At 46.5% G+C, this 19,713-nt stretch overlaps 1 protein-coding gene across 4 annotated transcripts in view; it reads right to left on the minus strand.

Moving 5' to 3' along the window:
- Nucleotides 1-19,713, minus strand: part of TEX9 (testis expressed 9) — a 75,730-nt gene that overhangs the window by 48,445 nt on the left and 7,572 nt on the right. For 2 of the 4 annotated variants that reach the window (XM_075007374.1, XM_075007373.1), the window contains exons 2-4: nt 19,599-19,690; nt 15,507-15,570; nt 7,693-7,769 (exon numbers count right to left, since the gene is read on the minus strand). In XM_075007374.1, the coding sequence (XP_074863475.1) occupies nt 7,693-7,769; nt 15,507-15,570; nt 19,599-19,654 (197 nt within the window). In that variant the 5' untranslated portion in view covers nt 19,655-19,690. Of the gene's footprint in view, nt 1-2,423; nt 2,784-7,692; nt 7,770-15,506; nt 15,571-19,598; nt 19,691-19,713 lie in introns of those variants that run through there. The other 2 variants (XM_075007376.1, XM_075007375.1) reach the window with 2 other exon arrangements.

The following is a 19,713-nucleotide window of genomic DNA, read 5'->3' on the forward strand; positions in this document are numbered from 1 at the left end:
AGGCGATGGACTCAGCCAGGTGGTCGGGGGGCAGCACCTGCCCCTACTACACCAACCTGCGTCTGCTCCTTGGCCCCCCAGGAAGGCCAGACCGCTGGAAAAGACCCTCGACATGGCTAAGAGGGAGGAGCAGGACAAGGCACCAGAACTGGGAATCTTCTGCAGCACCACTGACCCCCCCATGCTCAGAGCCACCAGCTGATGATGGGAACAGCAAGAGTGAGGGGACCCTAAACATCGCTGTGCCATCGGAGGGCATGAGCCAGGTCACCGCCTGGGCCTCCCCCGAACCCCCGCCCCCACCCGCCGCGAGGCACCCTGAGGTATGATGGTGTGGGACATTTCAGGCATGCGGGGGGGGGGGGGGGCCGTGTTGTACCTGTCACTGCTAGCACCGACCCAGGAACACAATCAGCAGCCGGGGCCCCGGGGACAGCCATTGTCACCATCAGTGAGGGGGCCCACGTGTTGGGCCACCCCGCACAGGGCCATGGATAACCATGCAAGGCATGTGGCTGGAGGGCAGGGGCGGGCAGCCCCACCAACAGCCCAGCAGGGACACAACCTCCAGCGGCCAGGCCATCCCAGGCTCCCCAACCCCCACGGGCAGAGGAGGACAGCAACAGGGAAGCGGCCACCAGCCCATGGTACCCAGCCACGAGACTGACAGGGCACTGCCCTCTGCCTTTATGTCTTCACAGCCTCGATGTCCATGGGCCACTCCAGTCCCCTTGACATGCTAGGGAGCCCTGCAGCAGCCAGCTAGGGGGCAGGAGCGACGCCCCACCCCAGGACCGGGCACCGTGGTGGGTGGGCCCACCACCACAGCCAGGCTGATGACTTAGTGGCAGCCCATGCAGCCGCGTGGCAGGAGCAAAACCACCTGCTGCAGGAATGGCTCTCCATGGAGTGGGCGGCCTCAGACCACGTCTCAAGGTACCTTGATACCCTAACTCAGGCCATTGCCAACTGCCTGCCCCAGCTGGCCGTCACATGGATGGCCTTTCCTGTGGCCCCTGCCCACCTCTACCCTCCCCACTGGCCCTGCCTCTGCCCCTCCCGCCCTGCTCTCACCCGGCATGAACACAGCTGAGAAGGAGGAGCTCACGTGGTGGCTGTGGGCGGGTGCACCCAGACTGGCCATGGCTCCACCAGCCTCCCTCCCTGCACGTCTGAGACCATCGCACCCCCAGCGCACCCCCTACTTACTGGTGCTCCCAGCACTGTCTCAGCCCTGCAGGGGGCCCAAGACCCATGGCAATCACAGCTCCAGGGGCTGCTGTGGCTCCCAGCCCCCAACCCCTACGGATGAGTGAGGCCCCCGGCCCCCCCTTATAAATAGTTCACTCCCCACTCCTGTTACAGAGTTCATCCCCTGCCCCCCCACCTTCCCCTGTAAATAGTTGGAGGCATGTGTGGGTTCGAAAAATTAACAGTTAACTTTACTGGACAGTGTTCATGTTGTGCCTTGGGTAGGGATGGTGAAGGATGTGCTTGTGTGCAGGGGGTACTGGTAGGGCAGATGTGGGGGTGAGTGTGCAGGGGGGGTTGTGGGGGGGGAGGGCCAGGGCCAGGTCATGGTGGCCCCTGGGCAAAGGCCTTCCAGAGGGCCTCCCACACCCCCATCCCATCGGGGTGCACTTCGCAGCATGGGAGCACACGTGGCTGATCGTACTGCGGCACAGCCTCAGCCGCCCAGCACACACAAAGAGCTCATGCTTGCTCTCCACGAGATTGTGGAGAGCACAGCATGCGCCACTGACCATGCCACTGGGGAGACCCACCTCCAGGCACGTCACCAGGCACCTGAAGCGCGCCTTCAGATGCCCAAATGCCCGCTTCACCGTATTCCTGGCCTGGTTGAGTTGGGTGTTGTAGCAGTCCTGGCTCTGATTCGCATGGCCTGTGCCGGGGCACATCAGCAACAATGCATGCGGGCACGGTCATGTCCCCCAATGGGAGCTCCTATGGGGAGACGTAGGTGCCCTTGGCCATCGTGCACATGAACCATGAGTTCTGCAGGATGTTGGCATCAGGGGCTCTGCCTGGCCAGCCCATGCAAATGTCTGTAAACCATCCTTGAAAAAGGGCCTGGAGGATGACCGAATGGTAGCCCTTCCTATTTATGTACCATCCGCAGCTGTGTGGTGGGGCCTGGATGGGTATGTGGGTGCTGTCCAATATGTGGATACATCTGGGGAGTCCCAGCTGCTGTAACCCAGCAATGGCAGGGTCCATGTCCCCCACGTGGATGAGCTGGCACAGGAGGATCCGGTTTATGGCATCAATGACCTGCACGGGGTGGAGGGCATGGGTGCCCATGAGCACATGGTGGCATGCAAGGGGACACCCCTCCCTGGGACCCCCTCCCCGGAACTCCCTCCCTGGGACCCCACGTTGGTTCATGACCCCAGCTGCCTTACCTCAAGAAGGACGACCCCAACAGTGGCCTTCCTCACCCTGAACTGGTGGCCAACTGAGTGGTTGCTATCTGGGGTGGCCAGTTTCCACACAGCAATGGCCTTCCTTTTCTCCAGGGGGAGCACAGGCCGCATATGGGTGTCCTGGTAGCAAAGTGCTGGTGCCAGTCACTGGAACAACTCCATTAAGGTGGCCCGGTTTATCCTAAAATTGTAGATCCACAGCTCATTATCCCAGTCCTCCAGGACAATCTTGTCCCACCATTCTCTGCTGTTGGGGTACTGCCAGAGGTGACAGTGGGCCCGGGGAAGTGAGTGCTCCACATGCACTGTGGTGTTGGGGGGCAGACCTGCAGGTCAACCACATGGTGGGCAGCACAGAGCCGGAAGTGTATGCTGCCAGAGCGGCCATCAGGCTGGACATGATGTCCAGAACATCCCCATCTGTGAAGTGCTGTGGGTCCATGCCAAGCTGTGGGTGTTTGGACTGAGCAAGGCTCTGCCGGTACTGAGCTGGAGGTCGCATGCTGCAAGCAGCCTAAGCCCTCACCATGTGCATGTGGGGGGGGTGTTTGGGAGGGGCCCCTTTGAGGGGGCAGCTGGCCCGTGCTCCAGGAAAAACTTGACAGCCATTTGACCTTTCCCTCACCATTTCCTGCCCTGTTATTTTGAAATGAGTCTCTGTGCTGTGTAGCTGCTCCCTTTCAAAAGGACGGGGATGCGGGGTGTCTCCTCAATGTTGCAGATTGCAAGGTCGATCCATGTTTTGTGTATAGTCACTTTGTTTCAAAATGACTCACTTCGAAGTGATGGATCGGGATTACCCCTTTCAACAAAGGGTGGCCACTAAGATTAGTATGTGGTTAAATTTTTTTCTAATTATACCTTAAAGTTGAAAAAAAAGAAAAAAAGAAACACTTGTTTTCACTATTTGTATTCCACTATTCCTTCCATTTATGTCCACATGGACAATGGAAATCCACTTAAGCGTTTTTACTTCCAGGTTCTCAGTACTGCAATATATGCACTTTAGTCACTGGAGTGGACAGTTTGAGAATGAATATCAATGTTTCAACCAACTGAACAGTGCAATTAGTCTGCAGGCTTACAAAAAATTGCTTTCACGGTACTTAAATTTTAGGCCAAATTTAACTGCACTTCCTTAACTTTTTGTGTTATTTTGAGATTCAGAGAAAACACCTTAGTTTAGACAAAGGTTCAGGTCTGGTTTTACCTAGTCAAAATCCATTTGGTTCCTCTTAGCCTGACAATTACAAGATGCTACGCTCACCCTATTTTAATAATGGGAACTACACACACACATTCAAACCTCCCTATTCACAAACACAAGAATTATCTGCACAATAATCTAAGTCAGTGTTTCTCAACCCATTGTGTGAGTACCCTTAGGGGTACACAAGAAACATCTGGGGGGATTTGCAGCTCTCAAGCTGCAGGCAGCTCTGTCAGCAATGAAACGCAGCTCCTACTCGGAACCACAGGCCAGGAGTACTTACAGCCGCTGTCTGCATGCGCCCCAGCACTTGGAGGGAGAAGTGCATGGTGGTGGCTCCAGTGAGTCCCAGGCATTGGGTTAGAGTGAGAGGATGGGGTTAGGAGTGCCTGCATCTGGAGGAGATGTAGGGGATTGGGTTAGAGAGGGGGGGTTGGGAGGGCCTGTCTCTAGAGGAGGGGCATGGGTTTGGGTTAGAGCAGGGGGGCTAGAGATGTCTGGTTGTGGAGGGGGGTGGGGCATTGGGTTAGAGTGGTGGGTTGGGGGTGCCTGGCTCTGGGGGAAGGGAGGGCATTGAGCCATCTGTTATATATTTCTTTTTGTCTCTCTATATAGAAAGAGATATATAAAAATAAATTTACAAATTATCAATCTATATATGTCTGAAAATTGTGTATACTGGAAGTATTTAGAACCTTCTTTCTCAAAAAGGGATACTTTATTTTAAAAAAAAAAAAAAAAAAAAAAAAAGGTTGAGAAACACTGCTCTAGATACCATTAATCCAAGAAACTGGAGAGTTTTTCCAAACATGTTTTCTGTCTAATTTTGTGGGCTTCTGTTTCTTTATAGCTGTGATCTGACTATCCCACTGTGCTACTTGTGCTGTTAGTATCAAACAACTACTGTGGTCTCTTCTGTGGGTGGCAACAGACATCAAGAACAGCCTTTCTGCCCCGTTTTCCTTCTCTTGCCATCCTATTGGCTAGCTATAATCACCAAGGGAAGGGTAGGATTCATGCCCTTCTCCACAGCTGCTGACAAAATACTCCATTACATATTGTTTACAGAAGTATTAACATGCAATATTTCTGTTTTCAGGATAACAAAAACATCCCTTTCATCAGCATGTGGATTTGTTCCTAATACCTTTGTACTCAGGCATGATGACCAAAAATTCCATTTGTTCACTAACATGATCAAATCTATTTAATTTTCAAGGCACTGTTCACTTCCCCATATTTGCCTGCCACCCTGTAGTTTTTCAAACCCTTAAGAAATGAATATTGTGCAAGTAATTTGAGATATGAAATTAAAATGTTCACATCAAAATAGCAGCTAATGTTTACAGTGACGTTCCTGCACATAAACATGAGGTGCGCGTGCATGAGTGAATCCTTTGTATTACTAATCCTATTCAAAGCTTAAAGTATGCCTAGCCATGCGTGCATGCATACCCAGTCCCCACCCCTGTGCACACGTAGCCATGCCCTGAAGAGTGAAAGTGTAAACAAAAGCTGACTCTTTAGCATGAATACCATAGTTGCTTTGTTTCTCAATATAAAATATTAATAACTCGGAAAAAAAAGACACTATGTTATAAAATATGTCCGAAGATCTTGAGGCAAATTTAAAGAAGTGCACCTAGCCTCACTTTACTGTCCCTTTGCTTAAACATTTGCTTTAAAAAAACACAAGGATTTTTTGCTTCTGTATCTTTTTCATTAAAACTCCTCTGCCCATTCTTTACTGCTTTCCATTGTTAATCCGTCTTTTCTCGTTGATTCTGTATCTGTCACTCTTATTTCCATCTCTTTTTACATGCAAAACTAAGAATGACCAACACCAAAACACTAAAAAACACAGAAAACAACAAGCCTCTCTCAAATGCTTTGCTAGTGTTGTCAGCCTCCGTTTACCACTCTTGTTACCTCCATTTTTTAAAATTATCATATGTACTCATCTTGCCAAAAAACAAAAAAGCCACACCAAAACAATAATTTTGTACAGAGAAATACACTGAGCTAACGACAATCCATTTTGAAGGGCAATGGATGCTCATCCTAAGATAATCACTGTCTCTAACTGCCTAGTTTTCATACCTTCCACCTTTTAAAAGCTATCAATGGCATATAATTCTTTCACTGTAGTCTGGAGTTTTTTCCTCTTTCAGCTAAAAGTTCACTGGACACACAAATAGTGGTTGCCTGAAAACCTTTTCAATTACTTATGTAATTGACAGGTCAACTGTATCTCAGAGATTCCTGGCCAGACCTTCCTTTGTTGACGTAACTGGCTGAGTATATGCTAAATCTGTACTGTTTCTTTGGAATGTGTTAACTCAAATTATGTTCTTTTACACAATCACCATGGTGCCCAGCAATTTAGCTATAATACACTCAAAAGCATTATGCTGGTTCTTTTAGCACCCAAAGAAGAGCATCATATTGCTCAATATCAGTGTGCTGTCTCTCACTGAAAGTAGCTCACCCACCCCCTCTTTCTGCTAATCCCCAGACAGTCAGGCTACAGCCACACAGTCAACTTATTTCAAGACAACAGCTATTATTTTGAAATAACTTTGCTGTTGTCTACACTACACACATGCTATAGCGATATAAATTCAAATAAAATAAATAAATAAAATAAATTCAAAAATCAGTAACCCTTGTTGCAGGAGGAATAGCACCAATTTCAAAATAAGCCTTATTCCCTGTCTTCACAGCACCTATTAAGCAACACAGCTTATTTCAAAATAAAGCTGCTGTGTAGATGTAGCATCAGTGAGGAGGTATGTGAGAGAGCAAAGTAATAAGAAGGAAAAAGGGATCTGCCTTGCAAGGAGACCTGTAGCACAGAGAAGGCTTGCTAAATGAGCCAACCTGAGAGACCTGGTGCAGGAAAGGAACCAGCAGATGAAGCAGTTCCAAGGAGGAAGAACTGCAGTGACTTTAAGAAGCCACAAGGGAGTCAGATTGGGCAAGGCAGCTGTACGCTAATGAGAAACTGTGAAGAAACACTTTTTTATTTTGCCAAGGCTCTGACGTAAAAGCCATCCCCTAGGACAGATTTTTGAGACTGGGAATTTCCCTTTTGAAGTTTGAGGATCACCAGCCTCTCCCCACAGCAAAGGGAGCCTGAACAGACTTGTGTGTTAATGAGACAAGCTTTCAAAAAGCTTTTTGGACTCTTTTGTTGAAGAAAACCACCTCACCAGATCTTTCCAGAAGGGGAAGTGGTGAGGTCAGGCAGGGAAAAGATAGGTTATGCCACCCTCATCCTCCTCAAAGGGTATCCAAAAATTCCTTCTAAATCTGGCATAATGCATGTGCTATTGCTTTTTCATCTCATTGGGCCTGGCTTATGTTGGGTCCCTCTTCATCCTCATGGTGATAAAGCACTGCCTCACGACTTTGCTCTAGATTGAACAAAAAGACCATGGCTCAGATCAAGAACAAAGCAGTAGCAGTCCTTTAGTCTATGTCTACACAGCCAAGTTATTTCAAAATAGCAGTTATTTTGAAATAACTTTGGCGTTGTCTAAATGACACACATGCTATGTTAAAATAAATGTGAAGTAACAGATTTTGGTACACCTCATTCCCTGTGGAATAATGCCCATTTCGAAATAGGCCATAATGGGCTCCAATGGCACTATTTTGAGTGCTATTTTGAAATCCATTTTGTGTTTGGTTGTGTTATTTTGAAATAAGATATTTCAAAATAGCTGTTTTGAAATATCTTATTTAGAAATAGGGCTGTTGTGTATATGCAGCACTAGAGGTCAGCAGTATTGCTATTTTAAAAACATGAAGGATAGCTGTTAAGCAACATGACAGAATTCAGAACCTCTCTGAAATTTGCAATATAAAGATTTGCTCCTCAAACTCTTATTTATATCAGTGCTCCTTATTTCTACAAAAAGGCCCATGGAAGTTAAGTGGCTTACTTGCGCAAGTCAGGGATTGCAGAATCAAATCCAAAAACTCCATGCCCGCCACAGACACCCAATAATAATTTTGGAATTTCAAAGAATTTACCTCAGTTGTTTGTCATCATCTTCACACAATTTAACCTGTGTTGAAACTGGTATTGATAGTATCTCTTGTTGATCTCTCTTAAATAAGAAAAGAAAGGTTTCCATTAAAGGAAAATATTGTTAGTACCATACAACCAATAATTAGCAAACATCACAAAAATCAAAAGTGCTACAGCTTTCCACACTGGAGAGACAGACACTTAGGCCACATCTACACTAGACCCTTCCTTTCGGAAGGGGCATGGTAATGAGCGAATTGGGAAAATACTAACAAGGCACTGCCGTGAATATGCAGTGCCTCATTAGCATAATAGCAGCTGCGCACGGTTCGGAAGTGCCACTTTCAAATTGCGTACCACCCATGTATATGAGGGCTTTTCGAAAGGACCGCCCCCCAGACTTCGAAAGCCCCTTCTTCCTAAAACCAAATAGGAATTGCATGGCCACCATTATCTTCCCAACTCACTCATTACCATGCTCCTTCCGAAAGGAAGGGGATAGTGTAGACGTAGCTTTAGAGGATAGTAGGTAGGATAATTTATCTGCTGCCAATCCAGGGAGCAAAGGTTAAGCCTAAAATCACTGACAGCTTCAAGAGTTCTTTCACTCCAAAGCAAGCATTTAGCTTTTATTCAAGTAAAGTATTTCCATCTATGTTAAAACAATCTGGGAAAACTGTGTAGGTATATCTCTACCTCCTAAGCACGCCTAGGAACATAAGACAATGCACATGGAATGGAACAAACTTCCTATTTTGCAGATCATGCAAAAAAAAGTGTCTGATTTAAAGTATGTACGTGCTTTCAATTATCCAAATAAATAAACATTGAAACTTTTTTAAAAAACATCAGTTTAACCAGGAACATTCAGAACTGATAAGTCATTTTTCTTTGAAGGTTCTAGAGTACTGTCTGGAATACTGAGTCCACGAAAAATATCCAATATATATTGTTACTTCATTGTAACGGACACTGGGTTCTTCCTCCCCAACCCCACATGCTAGTACATGCTATTTTCATCCCATAGTTGTATTTATTCTTGCTTTAAGTGACCTAAAGACCAGGAAGAATGTAACTTACAAGTCTGCACATCTATGGAATTGTTCAGCGTTTTTTTTTTCCCAAGCAATATGCAAAAGGTGAGACTGAACCACAGTAAACGCTTTCATATCTGGCATTCTATAATCTAGAAGTCTCAAATAAGTGGCATTTGAACCGTAAGTAAATTTTAATTACTTTTTCCATAAGTACAGTATAGTGAAAGTAAATACAAATACAGCAAATACAGCATAAGTTTGCAGTGTACAATATTACTGTTATTAGTAAATAAAACACTCTGCATACATTTGTGTTTGTTTCTTAATATCTAATCTTGTTTTTTCTTTAGTGTTATGCATTGTTAGGTATACCTCTCTATTATCCAGAATATTTTAACATCCAGCAACCTCCCGGTCCCAGGGCTGCCAGATATGAAAGTTTACTGTACATACAGACAACTTACTAGTTGAAAGCTCTGTGCCTGAGGCACCACTGCTTCCATCTACCAAATAGGTTTCTGTGGAAACATCTTAGCCGTGTCCACACTACAGTGATTTGGTGACAGGAGTCACTGTTGGAAGATATCTTCCGACAAAATTCCTGTCGACAGAATGCATCTACACTTAGCAGAGGCTTGCAGTGTCAACTGAGAGTGTCCACACACTCCCACCACTCTGTGAACAGAATGGGCCCTGGCGAACCGGAAGACAAGCTCCATATACACCAAGCCCTTCCTGGAGCCCCAGCCCAGAGTGCCCTCAAAGGGCCCCCTGCCGACACACCTTCCCTGCTTATGCCAAGGCCTGCATACCTCCTGGAGAGACAGCAAAGCTAGTGTAGGGCTCCTCTGTGTACTGTGACAGAGTCTGACTTTTCCAGTGAGCCATGCTGCCAGAGCAGCCCCCCAGGCTTACACTGGCTGCACACACTGCTGCTGCAGCTTCTGCTGCATCTCATCCTAGCCCCCCTCCTTCTCCTCTGGAGGGGCAAGGCTGATATCTCCCATGAGGAGGGTGCCCTCCTCACTGCCTCAGGACATAGTCATCGCCCACACCCTCTGGTCTTCAGCCAGCTTCAGCAATACACTACCAGTTCAAACTAGTAGGACCGGCTGGTCATAGTGCAGTGGGATGAACAACAGTGGCTCCAGAATTTCTGCATGCAGCAGGACACCTTCCTGAAGCTCTACACCTGTCTGACCCTAGCCCTCCAGAGACAGGACACTCACCTGTGGCCCCCCATCCCCCTGGAGAAGAGGGTCACCATCGCCCTCTGGAAGCTGGCCACTGCCGACAGCTACCGCTATGTGGAGAACCAGTTTGGCATAGGCAGGTCCACCATTGGTACCATCCTCATGCAGGTAAGGCAGTCCTGGGATGCAGGCCCTGCACAAGGGGGGCACCGCCTGTATCCTGCAAGCATGCCTGCAGGCTGACATACACAGTCCTCGGTGGTGTGTCTGGAGTTGGGCCGTTCCCTCTGCAGCTGTCCCACTCTCAGCTGTAGCAGGGGGGTGTGGTCCCCCAGTCCAGCAGGGCCCTGGGGCTTGAGGCCTCCTGTGGGGCTCACAGTAGGACAGTGCCCATGCCCTGAGGCTGTGTGGTTGAACCAGGTGAAACATGGCACCTTGCACACGTGCAAGTGCTCCACCTACAGGGTGGGCTCCCATTCAAGCCAGTCCAGTGAGGCTCGTGGCACACCCCACATTTGCCCCCGCATGCCCTGGGGTGTGTGCCCCATGGAGTACTCACTGGCGGGTCCCTCGAATAAATCTGGGGAGGTCCTGGAGGTACCTAGACTGGAGGAGGGACCCAGCTCCAGGCTAATCACCAGGGTGCCATCACTGGACACAAAGGTGGTGTCAGCCTCAGCCTCCAATTTGTCCTGGGTCCCAAGCTGCTCCTCTGCCAGGTGGGACTCCAGCTCCGGGGGAGGAGGGGTCTCCTCAGCCATGTCCAGGGTGCTCACAGGAGGAGAACTGTCCTCTGCCCAGAGGAGCTCACACAGTGCACGACAGTATGGGCAGCTCAGCTGTTGTGTGCCCAACCAGCAGACAGCGTCCCAGGCCCAGGTATAGCCCTGCCAGAGTTCTTTAATCTTCATGTGGACCTGCTCCATAGTCCAGGCAGGGTGTCTTTGGGCCACCAAGGCAGTGGCGACCGGGCTGCCAGGTTGAGGACCACATCTCCTCTGGCCAGAGGCCCAGCAGGTCCCAGATATCTGGCTTGGTCTAGGATGGGGCTTTTTCCTGCCTGGGAGAGAGTCCTGGAACTCTTCTCTCCACTGTCTGAGGGGGCCAGAGACATCCTTGGGTGGCCGGGAAGCCGCCATGTGCCTGGTGCGGCCACAGGGGCTGGCTGACAGCAGGCATACGTGCTGGCTGGGCTGCTTGCATGCTGGCTAATTCTTGGTATGGGGATTCCACTGCTGCTGTCCCTTTAAGCCTGACCAGAGGAAGAGAGCATAGAGCTCTGATTGTTGTGGATTGTTGTTTTGCAGTCTCCCTGCTCCAGCAGGCCAATGCAATGGAGGACTCTTCTGTCAACAGAAACCCCCGCCCCCCACCCTGAGCCTCCACCTCTGGGAGCTTCTACACTATATTTTGGTCAACAGAATCCATCAACAGAGGTATTCTGCCTTGTATGGGAGCAAAGGAACTCTCCCCAGAAAAGCTGCATTCTGTCAATAGTTTCTCAACAGAATGCATTTTAAGTGTAGATGCTCCACTGGTTTTCTGGACAAAACACCAGCTTTGTCAAGAAAATTTCATATTGTAGATGCAGCTTTTATGTTTAGCACTTGGAAAATAGCAGAAGAGTCTGTCCTATCTCGCGGACTTTCTTTTTGCCCCACCACCCCCACAAACAAGATACAATTCTGCGGTGATCTAGAAGCCTACTTTCACCGTGTCCAACTCAAAGAATACTTTCAACACAACACTGAACAGCACACCGGTACACAGACACTCTCCCAGCAGCAGCACAAGAAGAACAACTCCACATGGACTCCTCCTGAGGGTCAAAATGACAGTCTGGACCTGTATATAGAATGCTTCCGCTGACGCACACAGGCAGAAATTGTGGAAAGACAGCATCGCTTGCCTCATAACCTCAGTCGTGTGGAACATAATGCCATCCACAGCCTCAGAAACAACTCAGACATTATAATCAAAGAGGCAGATAAAGGAGGAGCTGTTGTCATCATGTACAGGTCTGACTACCAGAAGGAGGCTGCCAGACAACTCTCCAACACCAAATTCTACAGGCTACTTTCTCTAGATCCCACCAAGGAATACACTAAGAAACTACACCATCTGCTCAGGACACTCCCTACACAAGCACAGGAACAGATCTACACAAAAACACCATTAGAGCCCCATCCAGGGCTATTCCATCTACTACCCAAGATCCACAAACCTGGAAATCCTGGACAACCCATCATCTCGGGCATTGGCACTCTCACTGCAGGACTGTCTGATTATGTGGACTCTCTCCTCAGACCCTATGCCACCAGCACTCCCAGCTATCTCCAAGACACCACTGATTTCCTGAGAAAACTGCAATATATTGGTGATCTTCCAGAAAACACTATCCTAGCCACCATGGATGTAGAGGCTCTCTACACCAGCATCCCACACACAGATGGAATAAACGCTGTCCAGAACAGTATCCCTGATGATGCCACAGCACAACTGATGGCTGAGCTCTGTAACTTTATCCTCACACACAACTATTTTCAGATTTGGTGACAATATATACCTCCAAACCAGTGGCACAGCTATGGGCACCCGCATGGCCCCTCAGTATGCCAACATTTTTATGGCTGACCTGGAACAGCGCTTCCTCAACTCTCATCCACTTACACCCTGTCTCTACCTATGCTACACAGATGACATCTTCATCATCTGAACCCATGGGAAGGAGACTCTGGAGGAATTCCACCAGGATTTTAATAACTTCCACCCCACCATCAACCTCAGCCTGGACCAGTCTACACAGAAGATCCACTTCCTGGACACCAGAGTGCAAATACATGACGGCCGCATAAACCCTATACCATAAACCCGCTGACCGCTACGCCTACCTTCATGCCTCCAGCTTCCATCGCAGACACACCACATGATCCATTGTCTACAGCCAAGCACTAAGATACAACTGCATTTGATCCAACCCCTCTGACAGAGACAAACACCTACGGGATCTTTACCAATCATTCTTGAAACTACAATACCTGCCCGAGGAAATAAGGAAACAGATCAACAGAGCCAGACATGTACCCAGGAGACTCCTACTACAGGACAAGCCCAAGAAAGAAACCAACAGAACACCACTGGCCATCACCTACAGTCCCCAGCTAAAATCCCTCCAGCGCATCATCAGTGACTTACAACCCATCCTGGGCAATGACCCCCAACTTTCACAGGCCTTGGGAGGCAGGCCAGTCCTTGCCACAGACAACCTGCCAATCTGAAGCAAATTCTCACCAGCAACTATACACCACACCACAGCAACTCTAACTCAGGAACCTACCCATGCAACAAACCTTGGTGCCAGGTCTGCTCACATATCTACACCATATCTACCATCACAGGACCTAACCAGGTCAGTCATACCATCACAGGTTCATTCAGCTGCACATCTACCAATGTAATGTATGCCATCTTGTGCCAGCAGTGCCCCTCTGCTATATACATTGGACAAACTGGACAGTCCCTATGGAAAAGAATAAATGCACACAAGTGGGATATCAGAAATGGCAATGTACAAAAGCCTGTAGGAGAGCACTTCAATCTCCCAGGACACACACTAACAGATTTAAAAGTAGCTATCCTACAGCAAAAAAATTTCAAACCAGACTCCAAAGGGAAACTGCTGAGCTGCATTTCATCTGCAAATTTGACACCCTCAGCTCAGGATTAAACAAAGACTGTGAACGGCTAGCTAAATACAAAAACAGTTTCTCCTCTCTTGGTGTTCACACCTCCAGATCAACTGCAAATTTGACACCCTCAGCTCAGGATTAAACAAAGACTGTGAACGGCTAGCTAAATACAAAAACAGTTTCTCCTCTCTTGGTGTTCACACCTCCAGATCAACTGCTGGTAGTAGGCCTCGCCCTCCCTGACTGAGTTAACCTCGTTATCTCCAGCCTTGCTCTGGCCTGCCTATTTATACCTGCCTCTGCAAACTTCCCTACCTGCATCTGACGAAGTAGGTCTTTGCCCATGAAAGCTTATGCTCATACATTTCTGTTAGTCTACAAGGGGTCTCGTGGCACTTGGAAAATGTACGTATTGAAGAGCTGGTGGCTATTTTTACAGATTTCTTTGTAGGACATGAAGTTTTTGGCATGATGATGTTACTTTGATTTCAATGGGTAGGTCTCAGTTTTTGAAGGAAAGGAAGAATTGACTTGAAAGCTTTGTTGAAGGTTATGTATTTGAAGGCTTCTTTGTCCCAAATTACTAGATTCTGGATGGGTGGGAATTAAATTTTCCTTAGCTTTTTGGTTCTTCAGACCTCCTCTAAGAGGCAGCTTTTGCTACTTCTCCTTTGGGTGGGTTGGCTTCACACAAAAAGCTGGGCAAGCCTATCACTTGCACCCTACAGAAAATGTCTGCTTTTGGACCAAAGGCTATGTTCTTAAAACGTGAAAAACCGATCAAATTTTATTGCTCCTAATTCTGATTCTTCTGCTGGATGTGACAGCCACTAAATACCACCTTTATAGATAAGGAAAACTACATAATAGTTCAAAAGGATCAGTCTGTTAATCACCCTTCTGGCCCTGGATTTAGGTCCCAAAACGGTCCTTGAGCACCAGAAGAGATGCTCTAATTTCCGCCACTGTGAGGAGTCTTTGATGTCTAATTCAGAAACCAGATAGCCAGATTCAGTTTGTCAGTGTTCAGGTGAACTTCTGGAACAGAAGATATCCTGTGCGCATGAAGATTGCTAATTTCAATTATCATTGCACAGGATTCAAGAACTGTGGACTTTTGCGTATGACTGTAGCTATTTCTCTTTTTGGTATGGTTTGCATTACTGTGAAGAATGAAGGGAATACATCTATTGGCTGTCTAAATTACTGTTCAAACAAGCCTGATTTGTTTCTTAAAGTTGAGATTTTACAATTCTCTTTGATGTAAGCACAAACATTGCCTGTCACCAGTCTTCAGTCCAGATCCTGATGATTACCTCATTGAAGGAACACTGAGATCTGAAATTGTTTTGCTTCAAACAAGTTTCTTTGTTATTAACTACACTATTACTAATTATGCTGTTTACTTTTTGTATTTTTTTCAACTTGAACAATACAAATCAATGAAGTCCATTTCATTTATTTATTTCACTGTAAGGTATCACTGGTGCAGTTGTTAGGTTTCAAATTTTGAAACATAATATTTAATATGTGGATTTTCCCCTTCCAAAAAATGTTGTGGATAGGCTTCTGTAGGTTTGGTATTCTTGTTGTTTTTTTTAAAAGTAAAATTGGGCCAAATAAAAGTATCCCTTCAATTTAGCTTTGCTGTAGCTTGGGAACATTCCACACAGCCACAAAGGCACTCTGCCTCCTGCAAATTCAGACACTAGCATTGCAACAGCTCATATTTAGCTTGTATTAAGGATTTTTTATATAAAAAAACTTAAATTCTACAGAAATAGATGACATAGTCCCAACTTGCCCATGAAAGCTTCCTACCTCCCACAACTAGAAGTGGTGACACTTTGTGCATGTGACCTAAGTTAGCATTATGTAATAGTCTAATTTTACTCACGATTACTTCTTCAGCCTGACGCACCAGCTCTGCTGTTTTTGCCTCTAATTCCGCATTCACTCGCCTAAGACAATAAAATAGTTTTGTCACTGAATTTACCTGAAGAGTTTAAAGGAAATAAATTTTAAATAGAATCGGTGCAGTCTGGCAGTACACAAGCTTTTAATAATCACTTCAATAACCAAATGAAATACCTATAAGCTCCTCTTTATTTAGAGATAGTGACATCTTTCTTATTTCTGTTAGCAAACTGATGTTATGTAGGTAGTCTGCCTTACAGACATACAGGTTTCAACTCGCTGGTTTGGCACCCTCAGCACTGCAGTGATCCCAAAAAAGGGATTTTGCAGGACCACCAGAGGTTAATGCCCCCTGTCTCTGGTTGCCCCCCATTGGCCCCCAGATGTGGCTCCCTAGCTCTCTGGCCTTGGCTCACCACCACAGCTAGACCCCAGGCTCCAGGCCCGGGACTCTGCCCCTGCCCGGTGCTCCATCCCTGCTCCCCTGCGGGGATGCCAGCATTCCAGCCCCGGCCCCCTGCAGGTCTGCCAGTGGACACTATCAGCACTCCATCCTCACTGCTCTACCTCAGGCTGCCAGCTGCTTGCCTTCTTGCCCCAGCTCTCTGGTCCAGAAGCATCCCTCATCTTGCCAGAAAATGGATATTGCCAGACCAGAGACCACCACTTTTAGGAGGGAGCAATCTGTATATGTATTTTAATTGCCTATATCTCACCCAGTGTGATACTTTTCTACAATTAGAGTAAAATAGCAAATTTAAAAAAAAATCTACATATTTCTGTTCTGCAAATCTGAAGGAAAAAAGCTTTTGCAGTGCTTTTATTCCAACAATTTGGACTTTTCTTCATCAGAAAACATAATGCTCTGTTGGGCACAAGTTCAAGAGATTATGTTCTCCTCCCCTTAAAAAAAAACAAACACACAATGCAAAATGCTTTATTCCAAAGTGCTACTAGCTTTTGCTTTTAGAATAACACTACTACTTACTCTAAGGCTGTGTCTACATTAGTTCCTAAATTTGAAGGGAGCATGGTAAGTAGGGTGTCGGGAAATTACTAATGAAGTGCTGCAGTGCATATGCACCACTTCATTAAGCTAATTCTCCCCCACAGCAACTTCAAAGTGGCAAACTTTGAAGAGCCGGCTTGCGCATAGCTGCGGCTAACCTGTGGGTACTTTGAAGTGCCAGGGCTACTTCGACATGCCTTTACTCCCCAAAATTTTGAAGTAGCACTTAGTCGCAGCTACATGCAAGCCAACACTTCAAAGTTTGCTGCTTCAAAGTTGCTGCGGGGAAGAATTAGCTTAATGAAGTGGTGCATATGCACTGCAGCACTTCATTAGTAATCTCCCAATACCCTACTTACCATGCTCCCTTTGAAATTGGGGGCTAGTGTAGACACAGCCTAATTATTGCAGCAGAGTGAAAAAACAATTCAAGTTGCAACCCAAGGCCTGAATGCACACAAAAAGGATGTATTAGAACAAGTCTGTACAACCAAAATGTGTATTGAAAATAACTCTCTGCTTTTTCAGATAACTTTTTTATACCTTATGGGCCATGTCTACACAAGCCCCAAACTTCGAAATGGCCACGCAAATGGCCATTTCGAAGTTTACTAATGAAGCGGTGAAATGCATATTCAGCGCTTCATTAGCATGCGGGCGGCTGCGGCACTTCGAAATTGACGCGCCTCGCTGCTGCGCATCTCGTCCCGTGATGGGAATAAGGGGACTTCGAAGTAGGCGGGGTCCTTTCGAAAAGGAGCCCCGTCGGGACGAAACGCGCGGCGGCGAGGCGCGTCAATTTCGAAGTGCCGTGGCCGCCCGCATGCTAATGAAGCGCTGAATATGCATTTCAGCGCTTCATTAGTAAACTTCGAAATGGCCATTTGCGTGGCCATTTCGAAGTTTGGGGCTCGTGTAGACATAGCCATGATGTTGCTCAACATTTATAAACATTTTTAATTTAAATCTACATAGGAAGAGCTGATAGCAGGTGTGGGACATGAGACTGGGGTCTTGGGGAAATAGTACAATGTGATTATGTAACTGAACACAGTATCATCATGCATATGTATGAGTTGCGGAAAAGGTAAATTAAGATTTCAAGGGCAACCTTAATTTTAACATTTTCTAACAATTGAGTGTTTCACTTTTGTAACTAACATTATTTTAATGTAAGAAGAGGTTTTTATGTAATATAAAAGTTGTCTTACCACATATATCATCATATATCTCCAATGGATAATAGGGAGAGAGAGAGTAGGCACATGGGCAGAGAGTTTAATCAGAGTGGTTTCTACCACTCAGAAAATTCTTAGACCAAAAAGTTTATAACAATTTTTAGCTTTTTAAAACAAAGTTTTGAGCACATTAAAGAAACTTTCATATTCTAAAGTCATTTAATCTTTGAGCTCATCTTTTTACTGACGTTAAGTTCAATAAACAGCTTTAAAAACAAATAGGGAACGCAAACTCCTCAACTCATCTACCTATACTGAGATCTACTATTGTGCCAACAGGAAAGGAAAGAAAGGGGCAGGGCACTAGCTAGCAAGAACCATAACTTCTGCTATGACAAGACATCCTGGTGAAAAGGGTATTCTGAATGCTTTTGGCCAAAACTATTTGTAAGTGTAGTTCGGCAGATTTACTGCCCTGAACTGTGTCTACACTTAGAGAAAACTTTGAAATAGCCATGCTAATGGCCATTTCAAAGAATGCTAACGCGGCGCTGAAATGCATATTCAACACCTCACTAGCATGCCGCCGGCCGCGGCACTTCAAAAATGCCATTTTGCTCCTGCGCAGCTCGTCCAGACGGGGGTCCTTTTCAAAAGGACCAAACCGACTTCAAAATCCCCTTATTCCTATATTCAAAATCCCTATCGGCAGATGGGAATAAGGGGATTTTGAAGTGGGTTTGGTCCTTTCAAAAAGGACCCCCATCTGGTCGAGCTACGCAAAAACGAAAAGCAGCAATTTCGAAGTGCTGCAGCTGGTGGCATGCTAGTGAGGCGCTGAATATGCATTTCAGCGCCTCGTTAGTATTCTTCGAAATGGCCATTAGCATGACTCTTTCAAAGTTTTCTCTAAGTGTAGATGTAGCCATGGTGTCCTCACAGGTCTGTGGCTCAATCACTGATGATAACCAGAAGGCTGCTAATGTGTGTAAATGAGTGTGTGTGTGCATGCATGTGCAATGACTGTAGCTGAGGCTTCCCAAAAACCACAGACCAGGTAGGGATCGAAGGCACCAGCTGGGATTTATTGCCAAGCAAGGTACAAATAACAGTTGTTAGCTACAGTATACTGTACTGATGTCCTGCACGTATGCACCTGCTGCAAGGGACTGACACAAACCACGGAGATGCCACTGCCCCCCTAGATCAGACAAAGAAAGTCCTCCCAAGACATCACATTATAAAAAGGTACAAACAAAATGCACCTCACTGCTGACATATCAGGTTACCACCTTGCAATGCTACCCGGATACCACCCATCACCCTCTAACTCATGATTTGGTTAGATCATCTCTATCCATCATGCTGCCATGTTAGACCCTTTCCTGAACCTGGGTCTATATCTGTAAGGAGAAGGTATCAAGGTCTTTTTTAATGAGCTAGTGAGACCTTGTGATTTCAACTTATACCAACTATTGTTCTGCACCTGGACCAATTACCAATGAGTGTTTTGTACTCTCAGCCCTGTTTGTGCCAAGTTCCGTTAGCAGAGGCCTGCCTCTTGCTTACAGCTTAGCTTTGCTTTGAGCCATGTTTTGTCCATTTATGCTGTATGGACTTAGGCCTTCCATCTTATTACAAGGAGCACAGTTGGGTCTGTAGATTTAAGTAGCTCTGACTTGAATGTGGTGGTCTGTTCAGAGCCAGAGAAGTCATCTAAGAAAAACTCTTTTGGGGGTCCCTCTAAAAACTCACTAATCACCCTGACAGTGCGGGAATATTTGACTTGTCCAATTTGATCAATCTGTTCTCAACAGCGGTTTACAGATATCAAAATAGGGTCAAAGGAGCACGTCTGCGCCTTGCCTCACAGCTCTACCCTTACTTGTATTCCTCCTCCTTAGCCAAAAAGTCTCCATGAATCAAAGTCTTCTTTGACATGGCAGGTTGGGACAGGATCCCGTGGGATTTCCGCACCTGTAGAGAACGGGAAACGAGAG

Source organism: Carettochelys insculpta, chromosome 12 (assembly GCF_033958435.1).
Source record: "Carettochelys insculpta isolate YL-2023 chromosome 12, ASM3395843v1, whole genome shotgun sequence".
Lineage (NCBI taxonomy): Eukaryota > Metazoa > Chordata > Testudines > Carettochelyidae > Carettochelys > Carettochelys insculpta.